This window comes from Lithobates pipiens, unplaced genomic scaffold (genome assembly GCF_037356315.1).
Source record: "Lithobates pipiens isolate NorthernLeopardFrog02 unplaced genomic scaffold, aLitPip1_a1.2 Scaffold_22, whole genome shotgun sequence".
Classification (NCBI taxonomy): domain Eukaryota; kingdom Metazoa; phylum Chordata; class Amphibia; order Anura; family Ranidae; genus Lithobates; species Lithobates pipiens.
The window spans coordinates 345073667-345093109 of NW_027507784.1; the positions used below are offsets into that span (position 1 = coordinate 345073667).

A 19443-nucleotide genomic window follows, 5' to 3' on the forward strand; every position below is an offset into this window, starting at 1 on the left:
CGCCAGCGCCCATCAACTGCAGCCTCGCCAGCTCCCATCAACTGCAGCCACGCCAGCGCCCATCAACTGCAGCCACGCCAGCGCCCATCAACTGCAGCCTCGCCAGCGCCCATCAACTGCAGCCTCGCCAGCGCCCATCAACTGCAGCCTCGCCAGCGCCCATCAACTGGAGCCTCGCCAGCGCCCATCAACTGGAGCCTCGCCAGCGCCCATCAACTGCAGCCTCGCCAGCGCCCATCAACTGCAGCCACGCCAGCGCCCATCAATGCAGCCTCACCAGCGCCCTAGGCAGCCATGCACCCTAGGCAGCTGTCTTGTTTGCCTAGTGGTAGCCCTGGCCCTCTCTCCATCTCCTGTCTGATCTATGTGCAAAAACAGATAGATACAAAGTAACATTTCTTATAAGCATTGTTCAGAAAGGAGCTAAAGAGATACAAAGTAACATTGTTTATAAACATTGATCAGACAGGAGATAGAGAGATGTTTATAAACATTGTTACTTTTGTATCTACTCTGTTCTATTCATCTGTAGAAGAAAGGGAGGAGCTTCGATCTGATTGGCTGTCAGAACAACCTGAAATTATGAAAAAGGAGGGGGGGGTTTTTCCACCACCAGGGCAGGGCGGCTCAGACAGCAATAAAAACCAGACAGAGGCTTTAACCCATTCCATGCTCTATCCAAAACAAACATTTTGTCTGGAGTTGGGCTTTACCTCCAGCCAAATTGCTAGAACGACAGTAGAAACACATTTTTAGAAAGGTTTCCTCCCGCCAAGACACTGTATATAGCCTCACGTCACAAAGGTGGGCGACACCGCCACCCAGAGCCCCGCCCCCACCTCCCGCCAGTTTATTGAACTAGTAAGTGAACTGCAAACACCTTGCTGACTCTTTCGTTAAACTCTTTCCTATGGCGAGCACGTCTACATACCTCGCTCCTCCCATCTGTAGGTTTACAGAGCATCCAGCCCTGCCGCAAGCCTGATTTCAGCTTTCAGCTGCTTTTTTGCATCATCAAGACAGACGTCAACTGATTTGAATGGTTGTAGAAGAAAGAAAGGTGTGAACTAGATGCTATATAGTAGATGATGTGGTATATAAAAGATTCTGTGTATATAGTAGATGATGGGGTATATAGTAGATGGGGTATATAATATATTCTGTGGTATATAGTAGATGATGGGGTATAATATATTCTGTGGTATATAGTAGATGATGGGGTATATAGTAGATGGGGTATATAATATATTCTGTGGTATATAGTAGATGATGGGGTATATAGTAGATGGGGTATATAATATATTATGTGGTATATAGTAGATGATGGGGTATAATATATTCTGTGGTATATAGTAGATGATGGGGTATATAGTAGATGGGGTATATAATATATTCTGTGGTATATAGTAGATGATGGGGTATATAGTAGATGGGGTATATAATATATTCTGTGGTATATAGTAGATGATGGGGTATATAGTAGATGGGGTATAATATATTCTGTGGTATATAGTAGATGATGGGGTATAATATATTCTGTGGTATATAGTAGATGATGGGGTATATAGTAGATGGGGTATATAATATATTCTGTGGTATATAGTAGATGATGGGGTATAATATATTCTGTGGTATATAGTAGATGATGGGGTATATAGTAGATGGGGTATATAATATATTATGTGGTATATAGTAGATGATGGGGTATAATATATTCTGTGGTATATAGTAGATGATGGGGTATAATATATTCTGTGGTATATAGTAGATGATGGGGTATATAGTAGATGGGGTATATAATATATTATGTGGTATATAGTAGATGATGGGGTATAATATATTCTGTGGTATATAGTAGATGATGGGGTATAATATATTCTGTGGTATATAGTAGATGATGGGGTATAATATATTCTGTGGTATATAGTAGATGATGGGGTATAATATATTCTGTGGTATATAGTAGATGATGGGGTATATAGTAGATGGGGTATATAATATATTATGTGGTATATAGTAGATGATGGGGTATAATATATTCTGTGGTATATAGTAGATGATGGGGTATATAGTAGATGGGGTATATAATATATTATGTGGTATATAGTAGATGATGGGGTATAATATATTCTGTGGTATATAGTAGATGATGGGGTATAATATATTCTGTGGTATATAGTAGATGATGGGGTATATAATATATTCTGTGGTATATAGTAGATGATGGGGTATATAATATATTCTGTGGTATATAGTAGATGATGGGGTATATAATATATTCTGTGGTATATAGTAGCCCAGCATAGAGAGAAAGTGGCGTCCATTCAAAGCAAATTCAAAGGCAGACAGATCATCTTACAATTCAGCAGGGCTGCTGACTGCGCCGCCTGATCTACACAGAACCACCAGAGGGAGCCGTTCCAAACCCTGAAAATCTAAAACCGCAACAATGTGTCAAACAATTACATTCAGGGAAATGCTACAACGACGAAGCATTGTGTGCACTAAAAATCCTCCGTATCTCCCCCCTTCTGACACAACCGCCGCTGTGGAGACCGTAACCACGCAACCCCCGCGCCGCAACTTCACCAAACCGCCAGCCTGCAGTGCCTCGCTTTACTCTTCCCCCCGCAGAAACTCTCCGCCTGGGATAAGTACTTCGCCGACACTTAGCCGGAGACGCACAAAGCGCTGGAGCGACCACTTAAACCCAATAAAAAGTGGCGAGTGCGGGGGGGAGTTTGGCGGCAGCGCGGCATTCTGGGAGCTCCGTCTGATCCGGGAGATTTCACGGACTCGAGGACGGATCTCTATAATGATGCAATCTCCGAAAGCTCTTCTCAGCTTAAGACGCTGAATAATTAATAACCAAACAGGCAGCACAAACACAAGGCGATCGTCTAAACCGCTCCGCGATAACGCGGCGACAAGTCATTATTTTTAAATAACTCCAACGGCGGCTGGTTAACCGCTTGTGTGCCGCCGCCGGCATTGGTCTTCAGATAGAAAAGCTGGATAAAATAAATAAAATATTTTTTAAAAAAAAAGGGGGAGGGGCTCACCGTTCCTCTCTGCTCTGCCCCACGCACACTCTCCCTCCGAACCGCGGAGCCGGGTTACTGCACGTCCTCTGCCGCACCTGAAATCCGATACCGCAGGAGGTACTGCACTGCGCCCAGGAGGACCAGGGTGTCCAGCCGCCATTCCTAAGAGAGAAACAAAAACCGCCATCGTTAGTACATTTTATTTCTAGAAAATAATCCTACAGTACAGAGCTGCGGGGAAATCTCAGATCGATCGAACAAACCAACGCATGCGCAAAAGAAGCCGTTCCATGAAACATATACAACCTTCCACGAGACAATAAAAAAATACCCCCCTCCCCCCCTCAGGAAATTCAAGTAGATGTAAATCCCCACCTGACAAAACAACGCATTTCTTTTAAAATAGACGCGTGCGGTGCGTTTCGTTTCAAATTAAAATTCGGAGGATTTTTAGTTTTTTTGGGGAACTTTGGATGTATCAGAATTTCCGAATTAGAATAGTACCGAAATTAAACGAATCCGAAAAAACTAAAAAAAAACATTTGGACGAAATTCAAATTTAAAATAGCTTTCAAATACTTTTTGAATTTGAACCATTTTGGAATTCAGTTTTCAAATTTCCATTTCAATAAAATAGAATAGAAAATAAAGGCATAGAATAGAAATATTTTTTTTTATTCTCTATTCTATTTTATTCTCTTTTGAAATTGGAAAACTATTTGAATTCAAAAACTATTTGAAGTTGATTCGAAAACCTTTTGAAATGTTTAGAATAGTACTGAATTTAAACAAATCCGAACTAACGAAAAAAATAAAAAATTTGGCCGAAATTCAAATAGTTTTCAAATACTTTTTGAATTCAAATTCAAATTGTTTTCCAATTTCCAAAGATAATAAAATAGAATAGGAAATAAAGGAATAGAAATCTTTTTTTTTTTCTATTCTATTCCTTTATTTTCTATTATATTTTATTTTCTTCGGAAAACTATTCGAATTCCAAAACTATTCGAAGTTGATTCGAAAACCTTTTGAAATGTTTAGAATAGTACCGAATTTAAACAAATCCGAACTAACGAAAAAAAATTATAAATTTGGACGAAATTCAAATTGTTTTCAAATACTTTTTGAATTTGAACCGTTTTGGAATTCAGTTTTCAAATTTCCATTTCAATAAAATAGAATAGAAAATAAAGGCATGGAATAGAAATAATTTTTTTTTTTATATTCCTTTATTTTCTATTCTATTTTATTCTCTTTTGAAATTGGAAAACTATTCGAATTCGAAAACTATTTGAAGTTGATTCGAAAACCTTTTGAAATGTTTAGAATAGTACCGAATTTAAACAAATCCGAACTAACGAAAAAAATAAAAAATTTGGCCGAAATTCAAATAGTTTTCAAATACTTTTTGAATTCAAATTCAAATTGTTTTCCAATATCCAAAGATAATAAAATAGAATAGGAAATAAAGGAATAGAATACAAATCTTTTTTTTTTCTCTATTCTAATCCTTTATTTTCTCCTCTATTTTATTCTCTTCAAAAATTGGAAAACTATTTGGATTCGAAAACCTTTTGAAACGACCAAATTTAAACAAATCCGAACTAACAAAAAAAATAATAAATTTGGACGAAATTCAAATTCAAATTGTTTTCAAATACTTTTTGAATTTGAACCGTTTTGGAATTCAGTTTTCAAATTTCCATTTCAATAAAATAGAATAGAAAATAAAGGCATAGAATAGAAATAATTTTTTTTTATTCTCTATTCTATTTTATTCTCTTTTGAAATTGGAAAACTATTTGAATTCAAAAACTATTCAAAGTTGATTCGAAAACCTTTCGAAACGTTTAGAATAGTACCGAATTTAAACAAATCCGAACTGACGAAAATTAAAAAAATTTGAACGAAATTCAAATTCAAATAGTTTTCAATTCGAATTCAAATTGTTTTCCAATTTACAAAGATAATAAAAATAGAATAGGAAATAAAAAGAATAGAATACAAATCTTTTTTTTTTCTCTATTCTAATCCTTTATTTTCTCCTCTATTTTATTCTCTTCAGAAATTGGAAAACTATTTGGATTCGAAAACCTTTTGAAACGACCAAATTTAAACAAATCCGAACTAACAAAAAAAAAATAAAAAAAATTGGACGAAATTCAAATTCAAATTGTTTTCAAATACTTTTTGAATTTGAACCGTTTTGGAATTCAGTTTTCAAATTTCCATTTCAATAAAATAGAATAGAAAATAAAGGAATAGAATATAAATCCTTTTTTTTCTCTATTCTATTCCTTTATTTTCTTCTCTTCGGAAAACTATTCGAATTCGAAAACTATTCGAAGTTGATTCGAAAACCTTTTGAAACGTTTAGAATAGGAAATTCTAATATCACTATAATTATATATAATCGTTAGTAATAGTTAAGTTATTAGTTAGGTGTTATTTCCGATTTTCGAATTTTCGGGTTTCCGGATCTCCGAATATTCTGAAAAATTTGTTACAGGTTTTCAATAATTCGGATATTTCCGAATGAACAAATTTGTTGAAATTAGTTAAAAAAGCAATTCATAACTAGACGAACTGCACATGTCTATAATACATATAGTTACATACAGTAGTTGGTAAGGCTGAAAAAGAAGATACCAGTCCATCCAATTCAATCTGTGGTGTGTGGGCGTTTTTGTGTTCATTTTGCGGGTGAGCTTGGGCACACCCTAATCACTATGTGCAGTGCCAATTCCCCAAACTGCCCAGGCTTTCCCTGTGTTGCCCCACCCAGATCCGCAGTGCTGCTGCCATCCCTCCCTCTGCTGTTTCAGGATGGAGAGTGGGGGAAGGGGCCAATAAACATATAATTTAACAGCGCCTTCCTTTTCTGAATGAACATACTAACTCGCTGGGCTCATTCAAAACTGAAGCATAGTAAATCACGTTTACTATGCTTCAGTTTTGTGAATAAACAGGAAGCCGCTCGGCACAGAGCACTTCCCATTCATTCATTGCCCTGTGCAGCTGAAGCTGCAGAGAAAGGGGTGTGTGTTCGAGGGCGCAGGGGTGGGCAACCTGGGGGCCCTTCAGCTATTGCAGAACTACAAGTCCCATCATGCCTCTGGGAGTAATTGTAACCGCCAGCCTTGCAATGCCTCATGGAAAATGTAGTTCCACAACAGCTGGAGGGTCCCAGGTTTGCCTACCCCTGCCCTAATGGAATAGGCTGCGCACACCTGTGAGCAGTACACTGATCTTCCCAGTGAATGGCTGTGTTCGGGGTGGGGGGACGGGGCAGGGGGCGCGTCATCACAAGTCTGATGATTGGAGGACAGGTAGGTTGTTCTCCCAGCACAGCCAGAAAAGTGAACACACTGGGATGTAGAGCCGCACGATTTTGGCTAAAATGAGAATCGCAATTATTATTTTTTTGCTTAGAATTGAGATCACGATTCTCCTGTAACATCTTTCACATCTTTACAAACAAAGATACAAACAAATTGGTCTAACTTTACTGTTTTTTTTTTTTGTGTTTGAAAGACCGCTGCGCAAATACGGTGCAACATAACATATTGCAACAACCACCATTTTATTCTCTAGGGTCTCGGCTAAAAAAATTAAATATATCATGTTTGGGTGTTCCAAGTAATTTTCTAGCAGAAAATAACGATTTTTACTTGTAATCAACAAATGTCAGAGAAGGTTTGGTCTTTAAATGGTTAAACTTTCCTCATTTACACACCAGAGTTCTTTCCTTTGATAAAAGAACGAAAGGATACTTTGTTTCGTGTTGTGATTAAACTTGGCAGGCTGCTCAGATTTAATTTTTTTTTCTTTCCCAGCTGTGAGAACTCTCTGCACTTGTTAGAAAGAATTGTGACATGCTGTTTTCGAAAGATCAAGATTAATATGGAGTTGGCTTTGTACGCAGGGGTACAGTCATGGTGGAACAGAAAAGGGTCTTCACCAAATGATGTCTTTGTGGACCTGGTCATCTCGTTCCAAAAACCATGGCCATTATTATGGATTTCCCCCATGGCCATCAATATATGGAGCTAGCTTTGTACGCAGGGGTACAGTCGTGGTGGAACAGAAAAGGGTCTTCACCAAATGATGTCTTTGTGGACCTGGACATCTCGTTCCAAAAACCATGGCCATTATTATGGATTTCCCCCATGGCCATCAATATGGAGCTAGTTTTGTATGCAGGGGTACAGTCATGGTGGAACAGAAAAGGGGTCTTCACCAAATGATGTCTTTGTGGACCTGGACATCTTGTTCCAAAAACCATGGCCATCAATATGGAGCTAGCTTTGTACGCAGGGGTACAGTCGTGGTGGAGCAGAAAAGGGTCTTCACCAAATGATGTCTTTGTGGACCTGGACATCTCGTTCCAAAAACCATGGCCATTATTATGGATTTCCCCCATGGCCATCAATATGGAGCTAGCTTTGTACGCAGGGGTACAGTCATGGTGGAACAGAAAAGGGTCTTCACCAAATGATGTCTTTGTGGACCTGGACATCTTGTTCCAAAAACCATGGCCATTATTATGGATTTCCCCCATGGCCATCAATATGGAGCTAGCTTTGTACGCAGGGGGACAGTCATGGTGGAACAGAAAAGGGTCTTCACCAAATGATGTCTTTGTGGACCTGGACATCTCGTTCCAAAAACCATGGCCATTATTATGGATTTCCCCCATGGCCATCAATATGGAGCTAGCTTTGTACGCAGGGGTACAGTCATGGTGGAACAGAAAAGGGTCTTCACCAAATGATGTCTTTGTGGACCTGGACATCTCGTTCCAAAAACCATGGCCATTATTATGGATTTCCCCCATGGCCATCAATATGGAGCTAGCTTTGTACGCAGGGGTACAGTCATGGTGGAACAGAAAAGGGTCTTCACCAAATGATGTCTTTGTGGACCTGGACATCTTGTTCCAAAAACCATGGCCATTATTATGGATTTCCCCCATGGCCATCAATATGGAGCTGGCTTTGTACGCAGGGGTACAGTCATGGTGGAACAGAAAAGGGTCTTCACCAAACTGTTACCACAAGGCTGGAAGAGCACAATTGTCTCCAATGTCTTTGTATGATGGAGCATTACCAGGAACCTTCATTGGAGACACCTGAACTAAGTCATTAGAAGGGGGTCCACATATCTGCCTATATAACGCTCTATGTTGGCATAGCTGAGTACTGACCACACCTCTGGTCACAGGAGCCCTCATGCAGATTTTAAATGTATTCAAATGTCTTCTTGTTTCAGCCACCGTTTACCGGCACAGCACTGGTAAGGATATTTACATGTGGGTCGTTCCGGTTAAATGTAAACCATAAATAAAGCCTCCGATGAAATGACTACATTTTATTTCCAAGCATCTCAGGCGCTTCTCGTTACCCACACTGACCCCCAGCACTGGATTTACAGCTCGGGGGGTTTATCATGTTCCTGGGGAAGAAGAAGAGCTGCCTGCCCAGTACGGTCACTCCAGGGCTCTGCCATGACAGGAAATGTGGGGTGCGCACAGGGCTGGCCCCAAAACATTGTGCTGCCTGGGAGTGTAATGCTGCTCCCCACCCCCCAAAAAAAAAATCACGCCCACCAAAAGGCCCCCGCATCCATTATTTTATATCATGATAATTAAAACTAAAATTAAATTCACTGGAAAGTTAGATTTACATGCAACAGCACCTTGTCTATATGCAAAATTATATGACATACCATTACGTTCAATTCCAAGGACTAGGATAGTATAGAGTCAGGCTAGGGTAGTATATGGACAGGCTAGGGTAGTATATGGACAGGCTAGGGTAGTATATGGACAGGCTAGGGCAGTGTAGAGACAGGCTAGGGCAGTGTAGAGACAGGCTAGGGCAGTGTAGAGACAGGCTAGGGCAGTGTAGAGACAGGCTAGGGCAGTGTAGAGACAGGCTAGGGCAGTGTAGAGACAGGCTAGGGCAGTGTAGAGACAGGCTAGGGCAGTGTAGAGACAGGCTAGGGCAGTGTAGAGACAGGCTAGGGCAGTGTAGAGACAGGCTAGGGCAGTGTAGAGACAGGCTAGGGCAGTGTAGAGACAGGCTAGGGCAGTGTAGAGACAGGCTAGGGCAGTGTAGAGACAGGCTAGGGCAGTGTAGAGACAGGCTAGGGCAGTGTAGAGACAGGCTAGGGCAGTGTAGAGACAGGCTAGGGCAGTGTAGAGACAGGCTAGGGCAGTATATGGACAGGCTAGGGCAGTAAAGAGTCAGGCTAGGATGGTATATAGGGGCGGGCTAGGGTAGTAGTATATAGGCAGGCTAGAGTAGTATAGAGACAGGCTAGAGTAGTATAGAGACAGGCTAGGGCAGTATAGAGACAGGCTAGGGCAGTATAGAGACAGGCTAGGGCAGTATAGAGACAGGCTAGGGCAGTATAGAGACAGGCTAGGGCAGTATAGAGACAGGCTAGGGCAGTATAGAGACAGGCTAGGGCAGTATAGAGACAGGCTAGGGCAGTATAGGGGCAGGCTAGGGCAGTATAGGGGCAGGCTAGGGCAGTATAGGGGCAGGCTAGGGCAGTATAGGGGCAGGCTAGGGCAGTATAGGGGCAGGCTAGGGCAGTATAGGGGCAGGCTAGGGCAGTATAGGGGCAGGCTAGGGCAGTATAGGGGCAGGCTAGGGCAGTATAGGGGCAGGCTAGGGCAGTATAGGGGCAGGCTAGGGCAGTATAGGGGCAGGCTAGGGCAGTATAGGGGCAGGCTGGGGTAGTACGGTAGTATATAAGCAGGCTAGGATAGAATATGGACAGGCTAGGGCAGTAGTATATAGGCAGGCTAGGGTAGTATATGGACAGGCTAGGCCAGCATAGGGGCAGGCTAGGGTAGTATTATATAGGCAGGCTGGGGGAGAATATGGACAGGCTAGGGCAGTATAGGGGCAGCCTAGGGTAGTAGTATATAGGCAGGCTAGGGTAGTATATGGACAGGCTAGGCCAGCATAGGGGTAGGCCAAGGTAGTAGTATATAGGCAGGCTGGGGGAGAATATGGACAGTCTAGGGTAGTATAGGGGCAGGCTAGGGTAGTAGTATATAGGCAGGCTAGGGTAGTATATGGACAGGCTAGGGTAGTATATAGACAGTCTGAGGCAGTATAGGGGCAGGCTAGAGTAGTAGTGTATAGGCAGGCTGGGGGAGAATATTGACAGTCTAGGGCAGTATGGTGGCAGGCTAGGGTAACATAGAGGCAGGCAAAGCGGCCGGGGGCAATTGTCATCATGACACACAAAACTGCTGGAAAAAAAAATGTGGTCATCAATTTTCTGGGTAAATAGAAGAGAAGGAGAGGTGGTCGTGGTTCAATTTGCTGCCCGGGTCCAATGGGTCCAATGGGCCAGCTGGGACACATGGTGGGGTCGGCCCTGGATGTGCAGTAAAATGCCCCCCCACCCCACAAAGAAAAAAAAACACCCCATATTTTTACCTTCGTTTCTTTGCTGTGAGGGAACACAAACCAACAGTAATACTCACATTTCCTCACCTCAAGGAGAAACAGTTTGGTTTCGGCCTCATTAATGCGGCGGCGGGTGGGGGAGGGGGGGGGGCGCGAGCTTTTCGGGGCCACCAGACTGGCGGAGACTCATTAGCGCCGAATTAACATAAAATCAGCATTGTAAGCAAACACATAAAACTAACGCTCCAAACCCGAAGTTTGTATGATTTAAACATTCCCCTCATTAATTCCTTCAATGTATGAGAACTGAACTCCGGGCAGATATAAAAGATGCAAATGAATGCAGCTCTCTATCCATTATTACATCATTACATGTCTTTCTAAAAATACAAGCACAGTGTAAGTAACCGAATCCAACCCCTGTAGTCCTTGTACAGCAGGGCTGGAGAGAGGGAGAGAAGCAGCACAAGGAGCCCAATCAGTCCATGTGCTGACAAGAAGTATGCTGATAGGAGGAAAGAGCAGAGAGATGACCTCGTCACTGTGCTGCTTCTCCATTCACTGTCCAGTCACAGGCTGGGGGAGGGGGGGGGGGGCACATCCGGGATTACCTGAGCTTAGAAGAAGTGGGTTGAATGATGCTGGCCACCAGACCGAGAACATCTAGTGGTAGAATGAAGTACTGCAGATAAAATCTCAGGATTGAAGAGCAGCAGAAGGTGGTTTTGTTCTGCTTTAACCATTTACAGATCGCCCATCGCCATGAAGAGAGCTATCGTTGTTATGGCAGCAGCTAGCTACCATACCCCCGGTATCGTCTTCTTCAGCGGGCGGTCCGCTTCAAGACAAAAGTGGTCTCTGCGGCGGATTCGCCGCAACATCACTTTTATCGGTGGTGGGAGAGGCACCTCGCCGCTTACCGGAGCCAATCGCGTATGCTCCCTGGCTTGGCATGGAGACAAATGAGGGGAAGATGGCCCCCTACCCGTTCTCCATATCATTGCAGGGCGGAAGTGACGTCAACACGTCATTTCCACCCATAGCTCTTAAATGGAATTTTTTTTATTTATTTTTTTTAATTACATTTATTTATTTATTTATTTTTTTATTGCATTTTAGTGTAAATATGAGATCTGAGGTTTTTTTGACCCCCCAGATATTTAAGAAGTCCTGTCATGCTTTTTTTTTCTATTACAAGGGATGTTTACATTCATTGCAGTAGGAATAAAAGTGACACACAATTTTTTTTTTTTAAAGAACAGTGTAAAAATAAAAAAGGTAAAATAAATGAGAATTATTATTATTATTTTTTTTTTTAAATGTGCCCCCGTCCCGCCGAGCTCGCGTGCAGAAGCCAATGCTTACGTGAGCAGCGCCCCGCATATGAAAACGGTGCTCAAACCACACATGTGAGGTATCGCCGCGATCGGTAGAGCGAGAGCAATAATTCTAGCCCTACAACTCCTCTGTTTCTCAAAACATGCAACCTGTAGAATTTTTTTTAAACGTTTTCCTATGGAGATTTTTAAGGGTAAAAGTTTGTCACCATTCCACGAGCGGGGGGGGGGCGCAACTTTGAAGCGTGACATGTTGGGTATCAATTTACTCGGCGTAATATCATTTTTCACAATGTAAAAAGAAAATAATAATAATTGGGCTAACTTTACTGTTGTCTTATTTTTTTTTAATTTAAAAAAATGTGAATTTTTTTCCAAAAAAAAGTGGAGACGTGGCGGAGGAAGCCTAAAGACAAGCCGAACGGACACAGGAGTCGCAGCTGTCGCTTCCCGCAAAGGAGGAGAGCCCCATCACTCCAGGAGAGGAGAAAAGCCCCGCTACACTAGCGGGAAGTGCCACCGGACCGGGCGGGGGGGGGGGGGGGGGGAGGGGATTAGTGAAGTCACAGCCGAGGCTGGCTGCATTTGATGGGCACAAGTGACTGCATTTGAAGGGTACAATGGCTACATATACTGGGCACAAGTGGCTGCATTTGATGGGCACAATGGACCACTCTTCCCACTGACCCCCAACAATGGGGCACCATTCTTCCCACTGACCCCCAACAACGGGGCACCATTCTTCCCACTGACCCCCAACAACGGGGCACCATTCTTCCCACTGACCCCCAACAACGGGGCACCATTCTTCCCACTGACCCCCAACAACGGGGCACCATTCTTCCCACTGACCCCCAACAATGGGGCACCATTCTTCCCACTGACCCCCAACAATGGGGCACCATTCTTCCCACTGACCCCCAACAACGGGGCACCATTCTTCCCAGTGACCCCCAACAACGAGGCACCATTCTTCCCACTGACCCCCCAACAATCGGGCACCATTCTTCCCACTGACCCCCAACAACGGGGCACCATTCTTCCCAGTGACCCCCAACAACGGGGCACCATTCTTCCCACTAACCCCCAACAACGGGGCACCATTCTTCCCACTGACCCCCAACAATGGGGCATACAGTAATTCCTGTCACTGGTACCAACAGGGAACTTTTACTCCCGCTGACATCAACGGCAGGACCCGATTCTTCCCGCTGACACCAATAATGTGGCACTATGCCTTCCCCCGATTCCAACAACGGGGAAATAATCCTCCCCAATGACATCAATGATGGGGCAATATTTCTTCCTCTAATACCAACAATGGGGCAATATTCCTCCCACTAATACCAATGATGGGGCAGTCCTTAACCACCCACCTTAACCACAGCAAACTGCCCCTTTATTTAGAAGGTTTGGAGACCCCTGCTATAGACAGCCATAGGAATCCCTCTACAGGAATCATGCCGAGGATTGGAGCTTCAATAAGATACTTTATATAATATTCTGTTTATCAATTATATTCACTGCAATGCCGAGTCCTATAGACCGCTGTGGGTCCTTCTGTAGGAGTCAGGCCGGGGGGGGGGCGGGGTTTTGAGCTTCAAAAGGATATTTTATATTCTGTTTATCAATTATATTATCCACACTACAATGCTGAGTCTTGTAGACAGCTATGGAGGTCCCTGCAGGAGTAATGCAGGGGATTGGCGCTCCAATAATATACTTTATACTCTATTTATCGGTTATTTTAAATTATATATATGACATTATCTAATATTAGATGCACTACAATCCTGAGGCCTATAGACAGCAATTGGGGTCCCTGCAGGGGTCAAGCTGAAGTTTGAAGTTACAATACTATGCTTTTTTTTTTTTTATATTATTTTTATTGATTATATATTAGTTATTGCAATCCTGAGTCCTATAGGGAGCCACAGGGCTCCATGCATGAGACAGGCGCAGAGGTTGGAGCTTCATTAGGATATTGGTATTCCGTTTATCAATTATATTATATGCACTACAAATCCCGAGTCCTACAGACGGCCAGGGTCTCCGCAGGCATCAGATTGAGGGTTGGCGCTCCCATAAGATATAATATAATTGATAAAACAGAATCCAAAGTATCTTATTATAGCTTCAAAACGTCAGCCCTGCAGGGACCCCAATTGCTGTCTACAGGCTTCAGGATTGTAATGCGTCTAACATAATATAATGTGATATAATAGAATTGGAATATAAAGTATTGCATTATATTATATTAGACGCATTACAATCCTGAGGGATGGAGCTTCAGTAGGATACTTTGTATTCAGGTTATTGATGATATATTAGTTGCAGCAATTCTGAGTCCTACAGACAGCCATGGGTCTCAGCAGGAGATAGGCCGGGGGTTGGAGCTTCAATAAGATGTTGCTATTGTAATATATTATATTATATTATATTATATTAACAACAGTCCCGAGTCCTATAGACAACCATGGGTCCCTGCAGGAGTCAGGCTGAGAGCTGGAGCTTCAAAAAGACGCTCTGTATTCCGTTTATCAATTATCTTTTATTATAATATATGAGTAAAACCAAAATGTGATGTGATTAAACTTTACTGGTACAAATGGGACAGACAAGTTAGTGAATAAAAAGTTTATACAAAGTTTATTATAGTTAAAAATCACATATTTAAAAAGAGAAAACTCCAAAATCTGGGCACCACGCTTAGCGAAGGACCAACAGAACAGTACTACTCATTTGCTATATAAACCCAAAGATGGTTAACGTGTTTCGCCTTAACGGCTTCCTCAGGACCCAGCGCTCTTGGACGTAGGGTTGAGCAGTCTAACTAGAGAGATACATACATAAATATAAAAAAATAATCCTTACATTAAAACGGGAGTCTGCCGGGACTCCGCGTTTTTTTTTTTTTTTTTTTTTTTTTTTTAAAAGCCTGCAGCTACAAATACTGCAGCTGCTGACTTTTAAAATAGTGACACTTACCTGTCCAGCGCGCCCGCGATGTCGGCACCCGAAGCCGATCTCTAGATCGTCTCTCGGGTGCTGCCGCCGCCGCCATCTTGGGTATGGGAATCAGGAAATGGAGCCTTTCGGCTTCATTTCCCGGTTCCCTACTGCGCATGCGCGAGTCGCTCTGCGCAATAAGGACGGTCCCCGCTGCCTCTGGGATCTGTGTGTTTCCCAGCAGGCAGCGGGGCACTTGCGGAAAGGGGCGGGCACTTGCGGAAAGGGGCGTAATCTACGCCCCTTTCCGCAGAGAGCTATCCCGGAAGTGGGTGCGGATACCTGTACTGTACAGCTATCTGCACCCCCCTCCCCCCTGAAAGGTGCCAATTGTGGCGCCGGAGGGGGGGGAGGGTTCCGATGAGCGGAAGGTCCACTTTAGGGTGGACCTCCTCTTTAATTCTTTAACAAAATCCAATTTAAAGGGTAAGTTCACCTTTACAGAAAAATCTGCCTATATAAACCTTGTTCATATAGGCAGATCACCGTTCTGCCTCTGTGTGCAGTGATCGCGGGTGGAGATCGAGTCTGCCGGATACGCACGCATGCGCGCCGCCCAGGGCATCTATAGTGAGAAACTACTTATGGGTACATCGTTTTGTGCAGTATGTATTTATTTTTTTTATTCAATTTTCCTCACTTTAACCCCTTATTTACCCTTAATTTACTCCAATCAGCCTTAATTAACGTCTTATTCTCCTTTTCCATTTATTTTCCTGCAGACTTTTTTTTTTTTTGTTCACTTCTATTTTATAAATTATTAATAATTCTATCGGTCCCTCTTCCAAGGAAGCAGCTAAAGTGAAAACGTGCTGACCTCTGACCTCTTGCGTAACCCTCTTGGTGTTTATATAGCAAATGCGTAGTACGTGCGTTTTGTTGGCAAATATTGTGATTTTTAACTATAATAAACTTTGTGTAAACTTTTTATTCACTAACTTGTCTGTTCCATTTGTACCCTTAAAGTCTAGACAAGTCCACTGGAAAAAAATGTGTTCATCTTCGTTTCATTCGTTTTTCTTTTTTCGGGTCATTCGTTATGATCGAAATTCGTTATATCAAATCAATTTGAAAATTCGGAGAGCCGAAAATTCACAAATTCTAAATCTGAAAATTTGGAAATCCGAACATTCAAAAATGAGGAAATACGAAAATTGAAAAAAAATTCGAAAATTTGAATTTGGAAATACAAAATTCAAAAATTTGGAAATCAGATAATAGGAACGAAAATCCGAAAAATTTGAAAATCCGAAATAACAACTAGCTAATAATAACTATTAAATTATAGATATTGGAGTTTCCCGTTTCAAATTTGGCTGTTAGTGAACGTGACAAATACAAATTTATCCAGAGTTACGAATTATCCGAAATAATGAATGTCGTATCTAAACGAATGGAACGTAACAAAATTAATAATAATAATAAAACGTTTTTAATATTATTATTAATTTGTTACGTTCCATTCGTTTAGGTGCAGCATTTGTTATTTTTCGGATAATTCGTAACTCTGGATAAATTTGTATTCGTTACGTTCACCAGCAGCCAAATTTGAAAGGAAATTTCCAATATCTATAATTTAATAGTTAGTAATAGTTATTATTTCAGATTTTCGATTTGGGTTTTCAAATTTTTCGGATTTTCGTTCTTATTTTCAGCTTTTCAAATTTTCCGAATTTTTAGAAAAATTCATTTTCGTTAATTAGAAAATTTCCGAATGGACACATTGTCCAAATTTCCAAACGAATTTAAAACTGAACGAATTGCACATGTCTGGGTAAGGTCCAATCACACCACATTTTGTTTTTAGTGGTTATAGAATATGTGGATTGGGTACTTTCTTAGCAGCCAGGTCTTTTGTAGTGTAGCGGATGACATTTTGGACAAAATGTCACACGCATGTAAATTTAGTTTTTTTTGCCTCAGAACAGTAGTGGGGTTCTGAGGGTTAATTACGTAGGTTGGCCTTGACATCAGTCTGGCCGGGCTGTGTTGGAAGTTCTGCCTGGTCATGTGAGCAGTGAGGGGCACATGACAGGCCTGGTTGAACGCAGTGGCGTAATTAGAACCTTCAGGGCCTCGATGCAAGAAACCATGAAGGGCCCCCCTGAACCCCAGCCAGGGCCCTTCCCTCCGAGTCCGGCGGTGGAACTCCAGGGCGTGGTCACAGGTATGACCTTTGTGAGCCCTGTAGTTCCACCACTGGTATTAGTAGTTTTTTTTATTTAATTTTTTAACATTTTTAGGTGCCCCATTGGGGGACTGTCCCTAGGCAGGATGGGGTCCCCGTCCCCAGAAGAGATGAAGTCCTTTTCTCCAGGGCAGATGAAGTTACTGGCTGGGGAGAACAGACATCGGACTGAGCAGCAATGCATGGAGCAGGAGAGGGGTACTCTGAGAAGCCGGCCGAGGACACAGGTCATGCGGGGAATGCACAACTAAAGAGCAGCCAGTGCGATAGTCGAGCATGAAGCTCTGCTAGTCACCCTCCACCTCCAGCCACCCGTGTGCATGGTGCACTGGTACCCCAGCTGCCTATGCTGCTGCCGGCCATATGTAGAGGGGGCTGCATGGGCCCCCTGCATCACAGGGCCCAGTTGCGGTCGCGACTGCTGCACCCCCTATAGTTACGCCCCTGGTTGAACGTTTTGAGTATCAACCTTCTCGGAACCAATCAGTGGGAGTGCCGGGCCCCGCTGGGGAGTCTGGGAAGATGTGTGGGTCACATGTTTGAGAGGAGGAGTTTGTGAGACCCGTGTGGTCTGTTCTGGTTCCAGGACCGGGGTAGCCCTGTGAGGGATCCCGGTCACGGGGTGTTTGACATCCCGCAACATGTTCCTGTTAGAGGCCCCTGATAGACCTGCCTGGTCTGGGGTAGGGATCCGTCTGTTCCCGAGTCTCAGAGGCGGCTGGTCCGAGGCGCAGTAACTGAGGGAGGATTCAAGGTGTCCGGGTGTCCGGGTGTGCTCTCGGCTTGGAGAGGCACCACGGCTCGTGGAAGTGACCGGGGGAGGACTCTTCGGAGGAGGGCCGGCAAGTGGCATCCTGGGAAGTGCCTGGTTACCGAGTTGGGAAGGACATTGACGAATTTACGTCTTCCAGTACCATTGAGGAGACAGAGAACGTTCCAGGTACTGAGGAAAAAGGTTCCTGTTCACCCCTTAGTTACAATTTGTACACGTTCATAGGATTGCTTCAAGTTTCGAGTCAATGTGCTGACTGCCATGATCTCTGGCTAGGGATCTGTTCAGCCTTGAAGTGCCCAGCTGCGAGTGGCTACTCTCTGGGTGGAATTAGAGACTTTGCTAGACCTGCAGTTCAAGGTGCCTGAGTTCTTCACCCGTGCCCTCTGTTCCCACAGGAGACTGTGTTATTGGATGTTATTACTGCAAAATAAAACCTTTCAAAAAGACTTTAATTGTGTCAGAATTCAAGTCGTTGGGTATCAACCCTGGGAACCCCTAGACATGGAAGAGCAGGCCAAGAGGAGGTAACTGGAAAGCCCAATAAGTCAAGGCCGTCCTGCAAAGGAGTGTGGCCGCTACAGTAGTTTTTAGCATAATATATGCACTACAATCTTGAGTATTATAAACAGCTATGGGGGTCCCTGCGGGAGTCATTCGGAAGGGTTGGAGCTCCATTAAGATACTTTGTATTCAGTTTATTAATGATATACCGTGTTAGTTGCAGTGATCCGGGTCCTAGGCAGCCATGGGTCCCTGCCGGAGTCAATTTGAAGGTTGCAAACATCAAAGGATACTTTGTATTCTGTTTATTAATGATATTTTATTATGTTTGTTGCAGCAACCCTGAGTCCTATAGGCAGCCGTGGGGGTCCTCGGAGGAGTCATGCTGAGGGTTGGAGCTACAAAAAGATACTTTGTATTCTGTTTATCAATGATATCATTTGCAGCAATCCCGAGTCCTATAGACAACCATGAGTCCCTGCCGGCACCCCGCACAGCTCAGACTGCGGCGTCGCTTTTCAGACCATGGAAAACATGGAGAAAACTCAGCAAACTCTATTTTATAAAAAATAAAAAGTGATTTGGTAATTTGGGTTTACCGTCATTTCTCACGCCCCCAATAACTAACCCTAACCTTCCATCTCACCTAGATAGGTGTCCCAGGAGCCGCACATCAAGTCAATACCTGCTGTATGATAATGAACGGCGGTCTCAGCCTGGACCCCCCGCCAGGCCATGCCCCCATCTCACCTACCCTCACATTACCCACATCCTTGACTGTTTAACTTCAAAGAGGAAAAAGTTGGTCGGCACTCAGAATGACATCCAAAAAATAGTATTACTTTATTGAAGCAACCTACGTGTTTCGGACATCATGGCAATGGCTAAGGACTAACGGCCGAAACGCGTAGGCTGTTTTTACAGCGTTGTGCATGTCCTTTCAATAAAGGAATACTATTTTTTGGAAGTCGTCCTGACCATCCCTTTCCTTATTTTGGAACGTTGGAGGTGTCGGCAGCCTGGAGGTCTGAGCACTGGGCGGAGCCGTTTTGTGGGAAGGTTATAACGCCTATACACCCGTTTTGCCTTAACCTCAAAGAGGACCGGTGACAGCTGTTGGAAATTTGGGGTGACATTTTCAACACCGTCGTTTCTCACA

General features: G+C 43.3%; 1 protein-coding gene across 2 annotated transcripts in view; it reads right to left on the reverse strand.

The window, feature by feature from the left end:
• Window positions 1–19443, reverse strand: part of SEMA5B (semaphorin 5B) — a 492183-nt gene that overhangs the window by 62663 nt on the left and 410077 nt on the right. For both annotated transcript variants that reach the window (XM_077449725.1, XM_077449726.1), the window contains exon 15: window positions 3063–3206. In XM_077449725.1, the coding sequence (XP_077305851.1) occupies window positions 3063–3206 (144 nt within the window). The remainder of the gene's footprint in view (window positions 1–3062; window positions 3207–19443) is intronic.